We start from the raw sequence: 19,112 nt of genomic DNA, 5'->3' as shown, positions 1-19,112 counted from the left end.
TCCTTGATCCTGAGTATATCCTCTGCTACAGGGGTCTATTGTACTGTTTAAAGCAATACATGCATTGTTTTTCTTGTAAACCACTCCTACTTTAGGGTCATCTTTATTATCTCACAAAGATGCTGATAAACAGAAATAGGTCAGCCAACAGCTCTGTCTATACTTAAGAAAATATTGTGCTGTCTGCAGCCTCCAGCTCTTCACTTTGGCTTTCCTCTGGAATCTCAAAGATGGCACCTTTGTCTATGCATTTTTGTATCTCAAACACCCCTGCAAGTTTACTGCTATTTGCCTGTGAAAACACCAGTAACTGAGAATATCCTCTGCCAAAGGCAACTGTTGCCTCGATTCAGCCCTTTTGCGCTAAAGCCTCCACCTGACAGAAGTACCTCTGTCCTTTCCTCCGCTTGTTTCCAACCTACCCAACAAGCAGATGCACAGAGACAGCATCTACATGAAGATGTTTCATCAGAAGTATACTGCTCTGACAGCAAACTGCCAGTATTCAGTAAAACCCATCCAGGAAACAGCTGCATTTCAGAACCAGATCTTTGGAGTCTCTTTTCCTCCTCCCTTCTTCCCACCGGTCTTGTTTCACCTGAGTATCTTCCCCTGGCAATTGTAAGGAAAAGCAGATACAAGAATACACCATTGCCACTAATGAATTCACTCGGCCATGTCACTAAACAGTCCCACTTAACTGTGCTGTAGTATTCCTTTGGCAGCTTCCCCCACCATAATGTAGTAACAACTCACCACATTGTCCCAAGTGAGCTACCAGGGCTCAGTTTACCACATCTCTTTATTCCCACATGAACCACCTGAAATGCTATCCCACTTGACTCTTACTGCCCTGTAATTAAAAATATAGTCAAGATGAGAGTAGTCTCAGCTTTCATGACCAACCCACAGACATAAGGTCAAATAAAGAAATCACTGCATGGGGATACTTACCAGCAGTACCCTCAGTACAGGCAAACTGGACATTAATCATGAAGTCCTAGATAATGATTTCAGCCTTTTGCAGCAGAGAAATTAAGTCAAGGTTATATATACAGCTGGCCTTTAATAATAATTTAAAAACCCCCAAACCCAACCTCTGGCTACAAAAACAGTTGCCTTACCTCGCAACACGAGGCTTTCATTTACTGTCCTAAGCATTCAAACACAAAAATCTGGATTCTTCCTCCCCATGCTTTAAGTATTTGTCCAGGCCATTTCCAACTTCTCCCTTTTAGCATTCCCTAAGAAACAGCTACACTTGCTGTCCTGCTATTGCTGGACACTCAGGCTCAGCTATGGATAAAGACCAGAGGGGTGACATGAGTATGCAGAAGGGGATCTGACAACAGGAGTCTTGAGAAACCTGACCTTCATTTTCTGTTCTGCATCAGCTTCCAGGGAAACCTCAGTAAGCTGCTTGGGGCTGCCACCTCCCAAAACCCAGCACCTGGGGCAACAAGGGCATACAATGCATCCCATCCCTTCCACCGCCAGCTCAGCCTGCTCCTCTAGGCCAACTCAACTACATGTAGGAAGATGCCGTCATGGTCACCTGTATTTGAGCTGACACCGTGAATGTAGTGAGAGCCCAAAGGAATCACTTCCCAGTAAACATAAATCACAGACACACAACCTTTTATCTCCCCAAACCACACTCCCAGGCTTCTGGCATCAGCCCTCTGAACACCCCCATCCTCTTAAGAGTTGGATAGGGAACATACCATGTTCCCCAGGACCAGGCCACGACACAGTGAGATTTGTGTATGCTGACTGTTGATGGGGAGTGGGGAATTGTGATCGTTTTGTTGTGTACACTGACCTACACTACCACTGTGTTCCTTAATACCAACATGCATCACATTGATCACCCACAGTCCCAATGCAGTAAGTATCAAGCATAAGGACACCAATCCCATTTCTGCCAAAGCAGCCACAGCACATGGTGCGATGTTTACAGTGGTCCTGCTTTCTGCCTGGAAGATGTTTGCTTGATCTAGTGAAACCAGAATTGCTCTAAGAGATGACATCTACCCTTTACAAAGTCTGGGACCACAACACTCCCTGTGCAGCATATCTCAGTGACTTTGGCTTTAGAGGCCAATTCCCAACTGGAGATCATAATGCTGCAGTAGTGACGCCTGCTCCATCTGCGCCATTGATGGGTGACAGTCACATTTGACCCCACAGACATGCTTTTATTCAAAGTATCTCCTTTGAGTAAGCTTTACTTCTTCCTTGCAGGGGTTAAAAGCAAACTAACTGAGCAATGGTGGCTTCCCCTTAAGTCTTTCAAGTCTTCCATTCAGCTCTTGTTTTCTGAGAAGCACAGCTGAACTCAAAAGCTGTCTGAACACAAATACCTCCCAGGGCTACAGCTGAAGACATTTTGGACCACTCACCCTCCTGAGCCTGGAACCGAGAACCAGACAAGGAAGTCCACAGCTTGGTGCTGGACTGTAGAAGCTCTGAAATCCCCCTTTCCTGATAGATCTACTATCAGCTCCAGCAGAGCCAAGAGATCCCCTACCTGCCCAAGCTCAAAGGAAGAACATGGAATAGTTTGATGTTTTAAGGGTAAGGGAGCAGAGATCTTCAGTGTGTGTCATACTTCCTACAAAGAGTCTTACAAGTGACTCAAGCTGCCCAAAGTGAGTTCAAGCCAGCCCTTTCTTCCCTCTCTTTTTCACCCTGCTTCTTTTCACAGGAGCACACTCATAATGATGGAAAAGTTTGAGTTAAAAGTGTCATCTGCATAAAGGTTGCCTAGCTACTTTTAAGATGCATGCCACACGATGTGTGCAAATAACAGGATTTCACTTTACATTGAATTTAAAACAAAATGAGCCAAAAGCGATCACTCTGCACATAATGGGAAAGAGAATAAATAATGAGTCCGTGCAACACTGATAGCAGGACTGAAGCTAAAGGCTTCACTTCATTCACACTGGTAAAGTGAAACCCAATTATTCCTGAGAAATAAGAAGTCTGAAGAATAAGAAGTCAGAAGCCATCCGAACTTTTAAATGCAATTCTGTTGCTGTGAATGCAAAGCAACACTGGTCTCAGAACATTCTGGAGACATTAATGAATTAAGGACCAGTAAACTCTCCAGGGAGATATCTCCCTACTCTACACCTAAGTGGAGCAATACCCCAGATAAAAAATACAACAGTCAAATTCCAAACCTTGCATGAAAAAGAAAATGGAACATTTTATACTGTGTGGGGATGACAAACAGATCATTTGACTTGTATCTGGACTCTGCAGCCCCTGACATACGTGGCACATTTAGCTTATAAATTAAATGAGACTTTGGTGCAAAAGGATGCATTTACACATCAGCCTGCAATGTGGCATCCATCCCCCACTTCTCAGGCTTCTGTTTGAATAGATCAAAGACTTCTGGCCATGGAAAGCAACATCACATAAGGCAGCTGGGTGCCTCCTAGCACCTCCCCTGCTGCTGCTGGCCGTGCTCTGGCAGAGGACCCAGAGCAGCCACAACACTGCTGTGAAACAACTAAAGTCAGCAATGTGCAGATTACACCAGTATCCCCAGACACAATGAAAAAAAAGCGTATTTCAAGGAGAATGTATTTCAAGGAAATTACTCCAAAACAGGGCAGCAGCAGCTCAGCACATGGCTGTGCCCAGGTACTGCTGCTGCCCAGAAAGCAGGACTTGCTGGGGGAGCATCTCCTTGCCCCAAAAGTGGGTCACTACACCCAGGTCTGCATCAGTGCAGCCTCTGCAGAACAAAAGATGCAGGGAATGAGGCACTTCAAGGAGGAGATATTTCTCTCTACGGTGCTATCATTTGGCAATTTGTTATGTGCTCCCAACCCCATTGTTTCTGAGACTCAGAGAACAAAAGCAGCCACTCATCAAGATTCAAAATTACAAGGCCTGTCTTGAAGAGAGAAAGCAATACTTAAGTCATATCTGGTTTTGAGAAGGCTACAATTCACATAAAAGCTGAGCAAAGCTCTCTTCTATCACTTTAATTAATTGTGCACAGAAGAACAGGATTGAAGCAAACATATTCCAAAGCATGCTGAAGTTGAAGGTGTGTTGCAGGCCCACAGCTTTCAGCTTTCATTACAACAAAGTGGATTCTTGCTTACTACCATTTTAAAGAAAAATAAAAAACTAGTAAGTTTGGACTGTGAGTTTTCCAGAAGGATTTGGTTTTCACACTTCATTTTTAGACAGCCATAAGCCGCTTGCATGTCTCACTTTACTACCTAATTGGTTTAAATGATCTGGTTTAACTTTTTCCCAGGAAAATATACCACTAGCACGTGGTGGAAGGGCTTTGCACAGTTTCAGCAAGCCAAAAGCATGCAAAATGGCATAGTCACCTACAAAGAGCAAGCAGCAAATCTAAGGTGAAATGAGTATAATTAGCTCTTCAAAACTGCTGAATCCTGTGCTGGGGGTCCTGATGACCAAACTGGAGGTAGATCAAGCCAGCGATTCTCTGAGAAATGAAGATACACAGCAGTTAAAGTCTGTTCAGAAATGCAGTGAGGGCCAAATCAAGGAGTCCTAACACACATCCAAGCATGAGTGTGGACCCATGACACCCGTCCTTCACACTGCCAAGGACAAGCAGCGTCCAGAAAGGGCTCAAATCCAACTTTAAGCCTACAGCTTAGAAATGCTGAATCGTTCATGTAGCCCACAGATTTTCTTCCCTCTTACCTTACCAAAGCTTTCAAATAAAACCTATTGTTTGTAAGGGAAAAACTTCTAAAAGGAACAGAAAGACTGTTCTCACCTCTAGAGATCCAGTAGTGCTATCCCGTGCATGCATTCACACCACCTTATACCTTTATACACCAGGGTTTAAGACACTGTAATAACTGATTCTCTTTTAATCTGGAGAGGGGCTAAAACCATACAAAGGCGTCTTTATCTTACAAGCAGACAAAAACAAGGCAGGAACAAGCTCATTCCTAGGTTTATAAAACAAGCCTTTACAGATAATTATGTTTTATTACTTTTCATTTTATGAGGATTGTGTTATACAAAACAAATACCAGATGCCTATTTGTTGCATTTGGGGGAGAGAAGGAATCACCGCAAGCATTGCTGTAAGCAGCCCTGCTTTTAATTAAATACAATAAATGCATAAAAATTAATACTGTTGGAAACCAGCAGGTAGGAAGCAAACGGATGAACTGTAGGTGCTGGAAGACCCCGTCCCTTCCAAGCTCCTGAGGCAGGAGCAGCCACTCACCAGCCTTCTGCTCAGCTCTCTGATCAAGGCTTCTTACACATGCATTTCCCTTTCATGCATTTCCATTAATGCCAAACTTTGCGGATAACCAAAAGCTCAAAAAAAAAAAAAAAAAAAGAGGAGAGGTTGGGTAAGCAGGATTTAATGGTATTTTTGTTAAAGAGACACCCATGTACTCAGTCAGGAAAACCTGCAAATAAAAGTCAAGTTCTTAAAGATGGAATAAAGATGGAGAAAGGGAGGAGAAAAGGCAACGAGGTGTAAAGGATTTCTGGCAACCTTAAAATAAAGCAACCATCCAAAACACAACGTAACCTTTAACAGTTAACTTGCCAGACTCACACAAAACACTCCCAAATGGCCTGACAGAGGGTGCAGGACAGGTCTCTATACCAGAGATGAAGGACGTGCATCTGAAACAGGGGGACACAACCAGAGGGAGGCACACAAAGCATGCCCAATAACAAGCAAAAATGGGACACAGTTCCTCAAGGACAGTAAAACACAGCCAACTTTCCAGCAACTACCAGATGTCAGCCATCCACCTCCCCAGAGGCACCACTACAAATTCTATTTCCCATTTTCAATGGTGGTTTCCTTTTTCATTTTAATTGCATTATGATTAAATCATGGGGTGACAATAGACACTTCTTTACTTAAGGCTAATACCAGCCCTACATTGTAAATCCAGTTTTCAACATTATGTCTGATAATGCTTTAAAGTTCAGCAAAAGACACTGAAATTGTGTACACAGGATCTCATTGCAGTGGGGAGTCAACTTCCGTTTTTTTTTAAGGAGAGATTTTTTAAGACATGGCACAGCAATAAATGCAAGGTAAACAGCAGTGGGATGGTTTCCATGCTTTGCTGCTCATTTTCAGGTTTCCATCTGTTCTATTTATGAAAGCTGAGGATGGGTCTCTTCTATTATCCTCCACCAGTGCATATCCTCAGCCTACTTCCTAATCAAGTTTGTTTACAAATATTCTTTAAGTTCCATACTTTATTGGCCCAGTCAGTTAATTGTAAGACCACGGTACCACAAGCTGCAATTACAGTAATCAGTGCATTGATTATTGTGAAACATAGTTATCCTGAGACCAAAGTTAAAATAAGAACTATTGCTATAACCAGTAGCCACACCAACAGAGCAACCTGGGATCACAACACTATCTCTAAATTCTTAAATCACCCGTTTTAGACCCAAACAACACACACAATTTCCCTATGAATTATTTTACTACGACCTGTGTCATAAAGAATTTTCATTAAAAACGAAAGAGTAAAAAACCTGTTTGCTAGAAAGGGTTATTATTACAGGCCATCAGAAACAGCTAATAAAACAAAAGCTGAAAACCTGTTTTCACTACAATTCACTAATGTTGTGATACAGAAAGTCAAGAGGCAAGTGCCCTGGTTGTTTTAGTTCTCAGCAGCAGTAACTAACAGGCATCAGCAGGCAGTAAGGAAGAGTCCTGTCAAAAATGGCAGGAGCAGAGTGCAATGATTTTTTGACACCTTCAGGGCAAACAGTTAAGACAAGGACCAGGTCCCTCTGCAGAAACACACAGCAAGAGTCGACCCAGACCTTGGGGTGCTCAACTGCCAAGCTCCACAGCAAAGACAAACCAGGATCTGAGGAGATGAAACAGCTGAGAAAATAGCCAGCCCCATAGTCAGCTCCACGTCAAGAGACGTGCACGGAGAGTTTAAAGGTGAGAGTTTGGGGCTTCTACTGAGCTGAGGGGACCTGAAGCTCCACTGGCTGCAGAGGTCAGGGAGCAGCACCTGCATGTGGCTGAGCGAGAGATGCTGCCTCCCCTGGCCAAGGGACCCATTGCCAAGATACGACACGTTGGGTCTCTGACCATGCAAGGCCCAGCTGGGGATAACCAGGTGCTGCTCAGACCTTCCAGCTTTCATCCTGCCTACAGCAACCCAGAAACAACATCTGCAGGCAGATGGGACAATAAGGTGGCAGGTTACTCTCAGCTGAAGATGAACAACCAACCCCTGCTATCAACAATTCAGGTATTTGTCTCTTCACACACCACATATGCAAAAGCCATCTTCCAAGGAACAAAGCTAAGATTTTATTACTGCTCTCTGCAAGTAGATTTTGGGAAGGCTATAGGAAAGTAATCGCATTTGTGTGCGCGTGACCTCACAAATTAACCCCAGGAACTCTGTTTATGGCAGGGGGTCATTTACAAGGAGAGGTGAGAGCAGCAAGCACACATACCCCTGACTTTGATGTGTCACCCACCTGCCTGCACACAACTCCAGCTGCTTGTGCTCTTTGATTACCCGAGCCTTCCCTGCCACCACTTCACTCAGCTGCTTTCATCTTGCCACAACAACAGCACCGTGAGAAGAACGGGGGAGAGGGAAGAGAGTGAGAAAGAGAAATAAAAGGAAGGAGAGATTTGGGGCTGGAAAAGTCAGCTTGGTAGAGGAATCTAGAAAGAACTGACATGCTGTCAGGCAGAGATGAAAGCGCTAGAAATAAGGGATGTGTCACACGCTTATTAAAATGGTGGCATGATTCTCATAAGGAAAGCACATCTTTGGCACCTGCTTGAAATCACTCCCATGAAAGAGCCACCCAACAATCTAGGACAGCTAAATTTAGTGCCATTTTTATCTTATGTCAAATATGCATAAAAGCTTCTGAAGACACCTGTCCAACAAAAAACTGTAACAAGAAGTATTTTAAAATGTTACTTAAACTGATATCCACAGGCCAGACTGACCATCAAGCCTGAAGTGATGCCAAGCAGTGAAGAGAAACCTAACACCAGCTTGAATTAAAACTTGCAGAACTGTAGTAAAAAGAGTAGGCAGAAAAAGGGGATGAAGAACAGTTACGAAAATGCATGACTGCCTGAAATACTTCCTCACGGTCAAAAAATATCGCCTTGAAATTCCAACCTGCTTCATTCACCTTGCTGCTATCAGATTTTTTATTATCCTCACTTTTGAGAATTTTTCTGGCACTTAGTATGCAGGAACGGTGCACAGGAATAGATCCTGCTGCCATAGATAATGCGGTTCTAAGGGAAACCCATCAATTGTTAATGGCCATGCAAATTGTTGAAACTAGAGAGTTATTCACAGTTATCTCGCTGTGATTTGGTAAGTGTCCATGCCTGATGTGATCACTCACTTGATATATTATTCCATTACAATTCAAGTAGTAGTCTTAGCTTTTGGGTTTAAAGAAAAAAAAGTGTAAGGGAGTGTGGAAGGGTGAAGGCATGTTACTTGTTTTAAATTATTTTAAACAGTGATACACACCTTCTTATGTAAAGTATGATAAATCTGTTCCTGAGACTACAGTCATGCCTTACTGAAACATTTAAACCCCTCCAACCAGAAACTAAAAAAGCTTAGTGTGCAACTTCAGACCATGATCCTGCAAAGCACTTTGTTATGTTTCAACCATACACACAGTGCACACATCCTCTGTAGCACTGGATCTTCCAGCTGCAGTTCACATCACTTTACAGTTTCTGATCAGGGTTTTCTACTGCTTATGCAAAAATTTGCTGGCATTTAATAAGCTATAGGCATCTCCTCAAATCCATAATGCATGCACTCTTTCTTGCAGCAGCAACCTACTGATCATTAATTTTCAGCTTTATTGCAGCTCCAACACGTCAGCTGCGCCTTTTTCTGCATCTTGTCTGAGATTTATTACTTTTAGCAAAGTGTACTTTAGTTTTTCTATTTTGTTTGCTGATTTTTAAACCACCCTTAAGGGGGAAGTGTTACTCCTCTCTATAAAATAATTCTGAAATCACAGTATTAAAAAATAAGTCCTATAATTATGTTTCCCATTAGGATTAGATAAATTACATTTAATTAAAAGAAAAATCTGCTAGCACCCAGCACAATGGTTGGTAGCAGACTCTTAAGATTAAACATTCATGTGTTTATCTTCCTGAAGCAGCTGAGTCTATGAGGAGACACACCAAAACAAGCCTTCAGAGATATAAACTCAGACATTATAACAAAAATTTGTCCTTCCCTTCAGACAATGATTCTGATTTTTAGAATCAGCCTCTGATTTTATTCTTGCAGACAACAAAAACTACAATTTTGATGGGCTTTCTGGCAGTAACACACTGACCTACCTGACTGCACCAGGAATTCCAGTATTGTGATAAAATGTCTGCAATAATTCGCCAGGCAAAACCCAGTATCAGAAGTCAAGATCTTCCAGGAGAATGAAGAAAAACTGGATTCCAACCCAAACACTGCCACACTCCCCTGTCTCCCACACTGCTGCTGGTAAGGTGAGTTCTCCATCAGCCTGAAGGCTGCAGAGGTCATAATGCACACTGCAGCACTAGCAAACTATTTATACCACGTTCCTTTTTACAGCCTCAGAGAACTAATTATTAACGGGACAGGATCCCCCACAGATACACTCAGCAAACACTACAATATGCAATTTTCCTTTAGGAATTTACTGCTACATGCAGGCTGCCAGCATCACGCTCTCAATTTTGTTTAGGAGCTGAAGAATGATTGATCTTATTGATTTGTGTCAACAGTCTGACATGGCCATATTGACCAGCTGTAATTTTGTAGGAGGAGCTGGGAAGGAAACTGGAGATTGCATTCTCTGTAGCACGTCAACCTGCCCGAAGAGAAAATGATGTTAGAGATGCTGGTACAGCCATTGATGGGACCGCACTGGGACTCGAACCGACACAAGTGAGCGACAAGAGATTTCCCACGACCGTGTTTACAGCAAATCCATTGCTCAACGCCCAACTGTATAATTATAATCTATTACAATTATGCAAAGAAGTAACATTTCAGAAAGGCCTTCTCATTTCCCATTCTTAGCATTGCATACTTTTGTTTTGCAGCCAATCAACTAAATTAGGCCTAATTCTGTTTCATTCATAAACACAAAGCGGATATTAGAGGGGGGAAAAGTGAATAAATGGGAAATTCACTTAGGAACCCAGGAATTATTTTGTTTTCATGTATTTCTGGACTAGAAACCGTCATGGAAAAGTAAGTCAACTTACAGCAGCTTTACTGAATTTACTAACTGCACTGCAGGAACCCATGGAGGAGTGATCAGGAACAACAGCGCTTCAGTGCCTGGAAAAGCAGCGGCCTTTGGTAGCAGCTGAGTGAAGCAAGGAGAGTTAAAAGGTTCACATACCAAACATGTCCTGACCCAGGACAAGTCAAACCCCAAAAAAGCTTTAGTGGCAATTTCCCCTTGCCAGATACACGGAGAAGAGCTGCTTTATACTGCTTCTGACAACTACCACCTTATACTGGAAAATCATTTTAGACCTATACTCACTGATGCTTACTGAGAAGGGGATACAGAAAACATAAATGAGTGGTGTTTCAGTTTTATACAGGCTCTAAACATTATAAAGCACTGAAGTAAACCTCCAAAATGCTTAGGAAAAGCAAAGACTTCTTTCCATTTTAAAAGTATATGGAAACATAACCGTGGTAGCCACTGGCAGTCCTGGCTGTTGGACTGCAGTCCCAAGACCACATCTGCTACAGGCAGGAGAAGGCAGGAGCAGCTCTTGCGACAGCCCTGCCAGCACCACATTTCTCCCAGGGACTGCAGGAGGGTTGAGAAGTCTGTCTAACTGGAGTATGAAATGGGAGCCTGATTTAGCCAACACAAACAGCCCACCTCTACCACCTTTCAGGGAACACCCATTTAGCATTTTAGCCAAAGAGACAGCACTAAACCACCCGAAAAACTGATGCTAAATCTCAGCAAGAGGTGGTGGGAGAGACAACCAGGGAAACTAAGATGCTTAAAGAAAATGGCATCTTCTTTATCCTGTTATTGAGGAGGCCTAACCCTCTTGACTGGCTTACAGTTATGTTTTCTTATTCTAAGAAATGATAACATTTTAGGAAGTTAGATTGCACTTGGAAAGCCATCAGCCTGGCAGCACTCATACCAGTTTTTTTCCCAGCAAAGCAGTTAAGACACAATATCTTGCTGAGATAAGGCCTGTATTTCTTAAAACACTACTTCCCCCTTTTCATGTGAAACAAATCTCTTCTCTTTCGTTCTCATTTGGAATTCATTTCTTAAAGTAGTTTCTCCAGCACCACAGCAGTGTGCTGATCCCCCACCTCTTGGCCTCCAAACACCCTCGCAGACTCTGTGGTACCCGTGCCACAATAACAGGACAGTTTCTTTCCATCCTTGGCTGTCAACTGTTATAAACTATAATTTGCTCTGTAAGTGGAAGAAAGGACTCCTACCATCCTCTGGCTGGGATCTTTAACTGCCCCTGTGTACACCTGGTGTCGCATGCACCTCCTGCCATAGCTCCCTCCCTCCCTGGCTTCTCCAGAGACATGGGGATGAGTTGTATCAGCATTAGGTACCATCAATGCTGCCTACCATTGACTGAGGAGGCTCCTAAATTAAGGGAAAAACAGTGATGATATATGTCCTGTTTCCTCCTGAAATCTGGATTGAAAAAAGAACAATACAAAACCTCACATAAAAGCACAGCATAGCCAGAAGAACAGAGGAAGAGGAACAAATCTACTGCTCAGTGTGAACCATGAGAAGGTTTTGAAACCGATACGTCCCAAATACTTGGCAATGTGGAAAGGTGCAGAACCTCAAATGTAACCTGAAGTTATATTCACACATTCCCACAGGCTAAACTAATCTCCATATGACATGAGACAAGAGTATAAATCTTGCATCATCATCTAGATATAGCCAAGTCCTTGACAAGTCAGTCACCTAGGCAGCTCGGAACACGGCATTTAACTCCATTCACAGGCCAGACAGTTATCCACGTACCCACCAATTATTTTTCTCTGGTTACCAAAACAGTTTGTTTACCCAAGACCACAAAACTCTGTGGATTTTCTGAAAGAAACTCTTCAGAGAGAAAGGGAAAACAATCACAGATAATACTCCAGAAATCATCAGATTACAGCACATTCTCTTGACTCACATCTGTTGAGTAAATAAGTGCTTTGTGCCGACCAGCTTCATTTACTTCCCTCTCCCGCAAGCGGCTGCCGGTTTACTTTCCAGTGGGCTGTTCCAGGACTGTATGTGGGGCAGAAGGACTATTTCCAGCATAGTCAGATCAGTAGTCTTTTTCACTTGGGTTTGTCTCAAGCTGAAACTTCTCTTGTTCAATCCCATTCTCCCAGCAAGATGCAAACAGGCCCACAGCTCAGAACACCCTCAGTGCAGCAGGGAGCAGCAGGGAGCTGCACACAACCCCCAAAAGAACCCCAAATTCAGCTACCCCTCTCCCTTTGGAGCAGTTTCAGTGAAGCTTACTTTAGGCCACTACAAAATGTCCTGCAGAAGTTGGAGTTTGCCCTGTGAAACACCCGGCCAGGGAGGGTAAGAAGGCAGGAGCACCATGGGATGCTCTGCAGCACCTTCTTGCTAAGGGCACCTCGCTGGGGGCACAAGAGGAATTTGTCTTGCCAAAATAGGTAGCTGGAACTGTCACTCTTAGCTCAGTTCTGATCTGGGTTCAACAAGCCCTTGAAACTACTTGTTTCAAGATCAATTCTACTTAAAATGATGATTCCGATTATTTTTTTCTTTGAGTTTTGTTCTATTGTCAAGTGTCTCTTCAGTGATGAGTATTTATCAATAAAACATCCTAGATCAATTTTCCTAGCCAGGAAAAATAAAAGCAGAGCCCCTCCAGCTGCAAAAGCAGTGTTCACATACTTTCTACATGCAGAAAACACCTGCTGCAGACCAGATCACCCATCTACTGTAATGCTTTGTCACCACACAGCCTCTTATGAGATGCTTCATAGAAAGACACAGAAGGGCCTGAGGCAACCAATTATACTAATAACTCACCCCACAAGAAAACTTAATTACTTGAGGTTAGGAAGGTGCCTGGTTTAAGGCCTGCAGGCAGCGTGGGCTCCTCTGCCAGTGCCTGTCCCTACACACCCGGCCACACACACGGCAGTGCCCAGCACTGCTCGCACAGGGAACATGCTCACGCACACACATCCACCTGCTCCCACACCTCTACCAAGAAGGAAGAGCCTGGTGCTAACAGCCAGGCTGAGGATTGCACGGCTGGCTGTGAGCTAAGGGATGCTCCTGTCGCCCCTGCTCTCAGGTCCTGCCAGGGCATCAGCCTGGAATCTCTGGAAGCTCCTACACCTCAGGACCCTACTCGCATTAAATCAGCATCAACAGGTGCATAAGGACATTCTTACATTCCCTAATACAGAGCAAGAGAAGAACACAATAGAGCAAATCCTATATTCTCAGACATTCACTAAAGCTTTGTTATTTACCTGCATTTTGGATAAATGTATTGTAAACCAGTTTACAAAAACTGCAAATTTCCAGTTTCTCAAAAATCAATATAAAAAAGTAGTCTGGTGGGGACAGGTCTCTGTAGGAGCCAAGATACTTTGGGAAAATGCCCAAGCTCTCTCAGTAATTTCTGAGTTTTATCCAAGCTCCCAAAACAGCCTGGTGATCTACAAGGTGAATGAACTGGTCCCCATGTCATTTCATATGTCCTGAAAAACAGCCACCCTGAACCTGGGTGATTTTTCTGACCTGTCCTAAATACCTGCAAATGAGCTGACTTTTAGATAATTCAAAAAATAATCCAGTGAGTGATTAAGTATGGCATTGACATTTGTATTTTAGCACAATACACAGAAGCTCAGTATATTAAAAATACAAGAATTTCACCTTTGTTTGAAACATGCACATACATGCATATGGAGTGTTCAGATTATCATCACATGTCAGACAGGCAAGCCTAAGCCTTGCTTCATATTCTCATAACAGTCTTCTGAGTGGCAAAGTCATCCCTCATGTCTACTTCTACAATTTCTTTTTCTTCAGTATGTGTATTTTATTCCTAGTGGAAAGGAAGCAAAACTAAAACTTGCTTTTCTTCCCATTCTGTGCCTATTGCACGCCTGTGACCTTTACTCAGGATTTTCAAGGGTAGGAGGTTCAGCTGTGATTGGTGCATGTTCCACCAGTAGTGTGCACACCAGGTAAACCTACTGCATACCAGGCATCAATGAAAATGTTCAGCTGGATATATTCTCCTGTAAAAGTACACATCCAACCCTGCCTAGTGCTACTGTGTGCCCTGCAGAGATGTCTCACTGGTATAAGCATGCAGGGTGCTGCTGTTCTCTCCCTCTTCTGCCAGCACCCAGCAGCTCCAGGTAAATCTGTGAGCAGCTCCTTCCACAGGCTCCTCCTCCACTACCACATGCCTCCAAGCACCTCTGGCAGAACTAATCCCACCTCATGAGGTCCTGCATGTTTTACCTTCCTCTCTCAGTTCAGTCATGATCACAAAGGCTTTTTGAGCACTGACTGGTCAAAAATCGTAAGTCTATCAGGAACATCTCACTATACTATTTGTCCTCCACCACAGTTCACTTTTCTCCAAAAATACATGTTTTCTCACTTCTCCTCCTCCATTCTACTTTCTTCTTTTTATTTCCCCTTGTTTCATTCTCATCATTTACTTTAGATATGGATGAGAAAAAAGTCTCCTTGAATGAGCTTCTGGTGAGACATTATGTTTTTGGATACTATCAACCTACTCTCTCCATCTTCCAATGGCAGGGCTGCTACAGGTCAGGGGATATGCCACAGACATTATCTTACTTTCCTAGAAAGATCTTCATTTTGGTGCAAACCTATTCTCTGCATCTGGCTTTACTAGAACATTGCATTCCTCCATTTCTTTCAGTATCCATACTCATTTGTATTACCTTCCAAAAAGTAATTATTTGGAACCAGTTAAGCCTGTATATGAATTCTGCCTTTGTTTAAAACACATTGTACATATGTATATATTTAGCCTGTCATTAAATATTTAAGACGCTGTCTTCAAACTTTAGCAGCAGCAGCTTTTATTCACTTAACCCTTCGTGAAATAGAAAGCTTGAGGCTGAAACCTTATTGTGGAGGAACTCAGAAAGCCCAGCTGCCCTAGTGCTGGGTGACAAAGGCCAATTCTGACAACCAAGGACATTGTAAAGAAAACCAGAGGTTTCCTTTGTTTTCCTTTATATCCTGTTTGCTAGCAGTCTAATCATGATAATGTAATTCATTTTAGTCTGCCTCAGCTTTATCTGCTGAGATGCGTAACTAGGATGCAAATTAATTAGCTGTGACATACAGATGGATCTTTCAATACAATTCACAGAGACAGTCAAATACACACATGCCCATCCCTCCTTTCCCCAAATGAAGTAACACACTCTTACACATTTTTCCAGAAGTCAGGAAGTCACCTTTCTTGGCTTTTTCAATCTCCTAGAGAGGAAACACCACATCCAGCGGACAGGTGGACCTCATATGAACCCAGCACCAGATACTACATCCTAGATGAAACCTCACCACAAGTAACTTGTGTTCTGTGCAGCCCCAAGCCCAACATATTGTAACACCACTACCCTGCTGACACAAGGTTAGCTTGTTTTAAAATTTGGTCACCTAATTTACCTGGCTTGGCAAGGCCTCTACCTAGACCACATCATTCATACATCACGCTGGCAAGCAGTCATATGTCAAGGCCAGCTCTCCATGGCCAGGGCACCCAAATGCCTGTACTTCACATGAAGTGGTATCACAGCAGAGGAAGGGAAAATTGGCATAGAAAAGCACAATATGCAATTCCCAATTGGATATGGATATACAAATAGACATATCCTGGAGAGTATGTTTTTCCTTCTTTTAGATTAAAACCTTGAGGATGCATTGTTAAATCCATGCTCCAAACACCTTACAAGAGCCACTCCGTGTACAGTTTTCAAGGCCCAGATGTATTTAGAGTCACTTCTTTCCCAAGCACTACAGCCTCATTGATGATTGGCTGCTGCCTTATGTGGGATGAAAAATGGAGTTCCTTCTATGGCTTTCACACCTGAGCTACACATCAGCACAGAAGCATTTCAACTGGATGCCGTGTCCTTGCTACCTTGGGGATGCGACACTGTCAGATTTTATAAAGGGAGTGGAGCACCAGGCATGGTCCTCACTGGCACAGAGGAACCAGAAGACACAGGCCCTGGCAGGATGCGGTACTGGAAGAGCAGCAGATGGCACACTCTGCTGTGCATTGGCACCAAGGCACAAGTGAGAAGGGGCAGCAGCACACTCTGCCAGGTGCCCTTGCTCCGGTAAGATGCTGGGTCAAAGAGCTGCAGCATCTGCAGTTGTTCACTAGAGCAAACCCCTTCACCTCAGCAGCCTGACCACAGACTGAGCCTGCCTCAATTCTTGGCGTAATCTTATTTTCTTGTCAGCATCAGTTTTTAGTTCCTGTCTTCTAACAGCAGCATTGCAACAAATGTTGAAGCCCCCCACCCCAGATACAGCCGCATCCTAGAGGCAAGCATGCTTTTTGTATGAATAATCCGGTTGGGTTCATGCTATCGTGTCCCCTGAGGGTTGCTATGTACAAATCTCACCACAAAATAAGTGGCAAAGACACTTTAGGAGGAGCAGAACTCACAGAGAGAGGTCTATCTTTTATTAGACCAAACGGCATAGCTGTAAAAGAATGGACTCATATGTAACCACAGGCAGGTAATGTTTGGTTTTATGCCAACTTAACAGCACACATACTGTAGTATACAGCAAATAACCAGAATTTTTCCCATCTGCAAATTAGCTCCAATTGCTGAGATCTAAAAACGAAAAACCAACACACCCTGAAAGTCTGTCATTGCCAGGTCTCCCTTCTTTCCCAAACATATATTCCCTGAAGGAGATCACAAGCCAAAGGGACTTCCTGGTGACAAAAAACACGAGCTTAGCTTAGTATCTCTACTGATCACCCGGCACTGATCCTCTACAGCTTCCACGTGTGCATTGTTTCACCACTCACCCATCCGTTTTCTGAAAACGAATGGGATTAAAAGTCCACTAAGTATTTGCACTGCTCTTTCCTCCCCCTCTGCAGCAGAATTACAGTAACCAAAAGGTGAGCAGAGTTCAGCCAGGCAGTTCATGCAGGCTTCCCGACTTTGCAATGCTGACCCTCCCGGTCTCTTCCCAACCCCCGGGGATAGTTTCAGTGGAGAAACAGCCAGCCAGTCGGCAATTTTCACCAGCATTAATGCCAACGTAGTTTCTTCCCAAATGCTCTCCAGAAGTATTTTTCCACCCACATTCCCCTGTGCACCACAAAACCCTCTAGCCGTTGGCAGCTCTGGGTGCAGCTCCACTGCACATCACCCAGTGCTGTACGGCTGGTCTGTTTTAATTCAGTGTGTAATTCATGCTACCCAGGAAATATTCTCGTGTGACAAACTTCATATACAGGCACCTATTCTGCAGCAAACATAGCGGTGGTCGGCATTTAAATGAACTAATCAGCTGCAAACGGCTTAGTCAGCATCGCAGTCCTGGAGGTAATTCCCAGAAGCGATTTCCCGGCAGCTATTACATACAAACCTGAAAAGCAGACTGAAGACAAGGGCAGCAGTACAGCGAGACAAAATCTGGCTTCACAGTGACATTACCAACAAATAAAAGCCGAGGGAAGCCAAGCAACCAGACGTTCACAGAAAGCACACGCTGAGCTCCCATCACTGGTGTATCCCCTCACACGTGAAAACCAGAAACTCAGACACAGGACACGAACACAGCCAGCACTCATTTTTCCTTCTTTCTTTACTGATACTGCGCTGGTTTGAACTGAGAGTTAAAACACGGCAACGCAAGTTACTAGCTTGTCTGTAGAGATACACACAGGTCACACGCCGGGCAGAGCCATCGCCCTCAGCAACCAACCCACTTCGGGAGCCTGGCTCACATGCGACCTGCAGAGAGCTGAGGACTCGTACAAACTTTGTCTCAGGGCAGGGAAGGCACAGGACATCTAGTCTAAGAGGCGCTGGTGGAACAAAAGGCAGTGCCAAATGCCAGCGCATCCTCCAATAGCACCTCCGCCGCTGGCAACGTTTGGAAAGCCATCGGGCTGCGGATGCAGGTCATCAGTCCCTGGGCAAGCAACGCCACGGCTGCAGGACACCGCATCGCCCTTCAACGCCTCCCCGCCAGCTCCCCCAGCCAAGGCAGCACAGAGCCAGCCGGCAGCCTCACGGGTGACGGGAGAAGCCACCGACTCGCCCAAAGGAGTGATGAATGCTTTCCTCTGGCCACCACCAGCGCATCGGCACACATCTGCTCACATCTGCCCGGCGGCCCGGGCCGCCTGCAGCGTAGGGCATGCCGGCATGCCCTGAGGACACAAGCACGGGGAAGGGGCACCGCTCACTTACTTTTCGTATTCGGCGTTGTCTCGATCGCAGCGCGAATCCTTGTGCTTTTGCCAGTCTTTGCCATGCTTGCAAGTGGTCAGGAGGACAACATCCTCTCCGTTATGGACGTGATTTAAGGCTTTCCTGGTGTCTGACCCTATCCCCGTCAGGTACCTTTTCCCCTTGAATACCAACATGTACTTCCTGAGAGGAGGGATGGTGTTAAACCTCAAAAATCCCTTCTCCCCTCCTGTCCTAGGATGATCCTTAGAAAAGAGCGGGATAGAAACGTCAAAGTTGGGTCTGAAGTTTTCAGTACTGATGCTGGCTTTAGCCAGCATAGCCTGGCCAATGTCGAACCCCACATCCTCAGTGTAGTCGGGCCAGGTGCCGGAGTATAAATTAAAAATTAGGTGGTTTCTGCCGTTGTTCCACAGGTGGAGGCTCTGCACTTTGGAGCGGAGGTTGTGCACATACTGGGGCGAGAGCTGGTCCCGGTCCAGCGTGTCTCCAGGCTGAGGAAGGAGAGGCAGGCCTGCCCGGGGTCCGAGGTGTAGAACCGGGAGCCCTCGATAGCGGCCAGGACGTTTT

General features: G+C 44.4%; 1 protein-coding gene across 1 annotated transcript in view; it reads right to left on the bottom strand.

The window, feature by feature from the left end:
* Positions 1 to 19,112, bottom strand: part of EXT1 (exostosin glycosyltransferase 1) — a 195,049-nt gene that overhangs the window by 160,483 nt on the left and 15,454 nt on the right. The window contains 2 exon segments of the mRNA XM_008642628.2: positions 18,543 to 19,030; positions 19,033 to 19,108. Of these exon segments, the coding sequence (XP_008640850.2) occupies positions 18,543 to 19,030; positions 19,033 to 19,108 (564 nt within the window).

Source organism: Corvus brachyrhynchos, unplaced genomic scaffold, assembly GCF_000691975.1.
Source record: "Corvus brachyrhynchos isolate BGI_N302 unplaced genomic scaffold, ASM69197v1 scaffold28, whole genome shotgun sequence".
In the NCBI taxonomy this organism is placed as follows: Eukaryota; Metazoa; Chordata; class Aves; order Passeriformes; family Corvidae; genus Corvus; species Corvus brachyrhynchos.
This window is presented reverse-complemented; position numbering and strand designations above follow the sequence as displayed.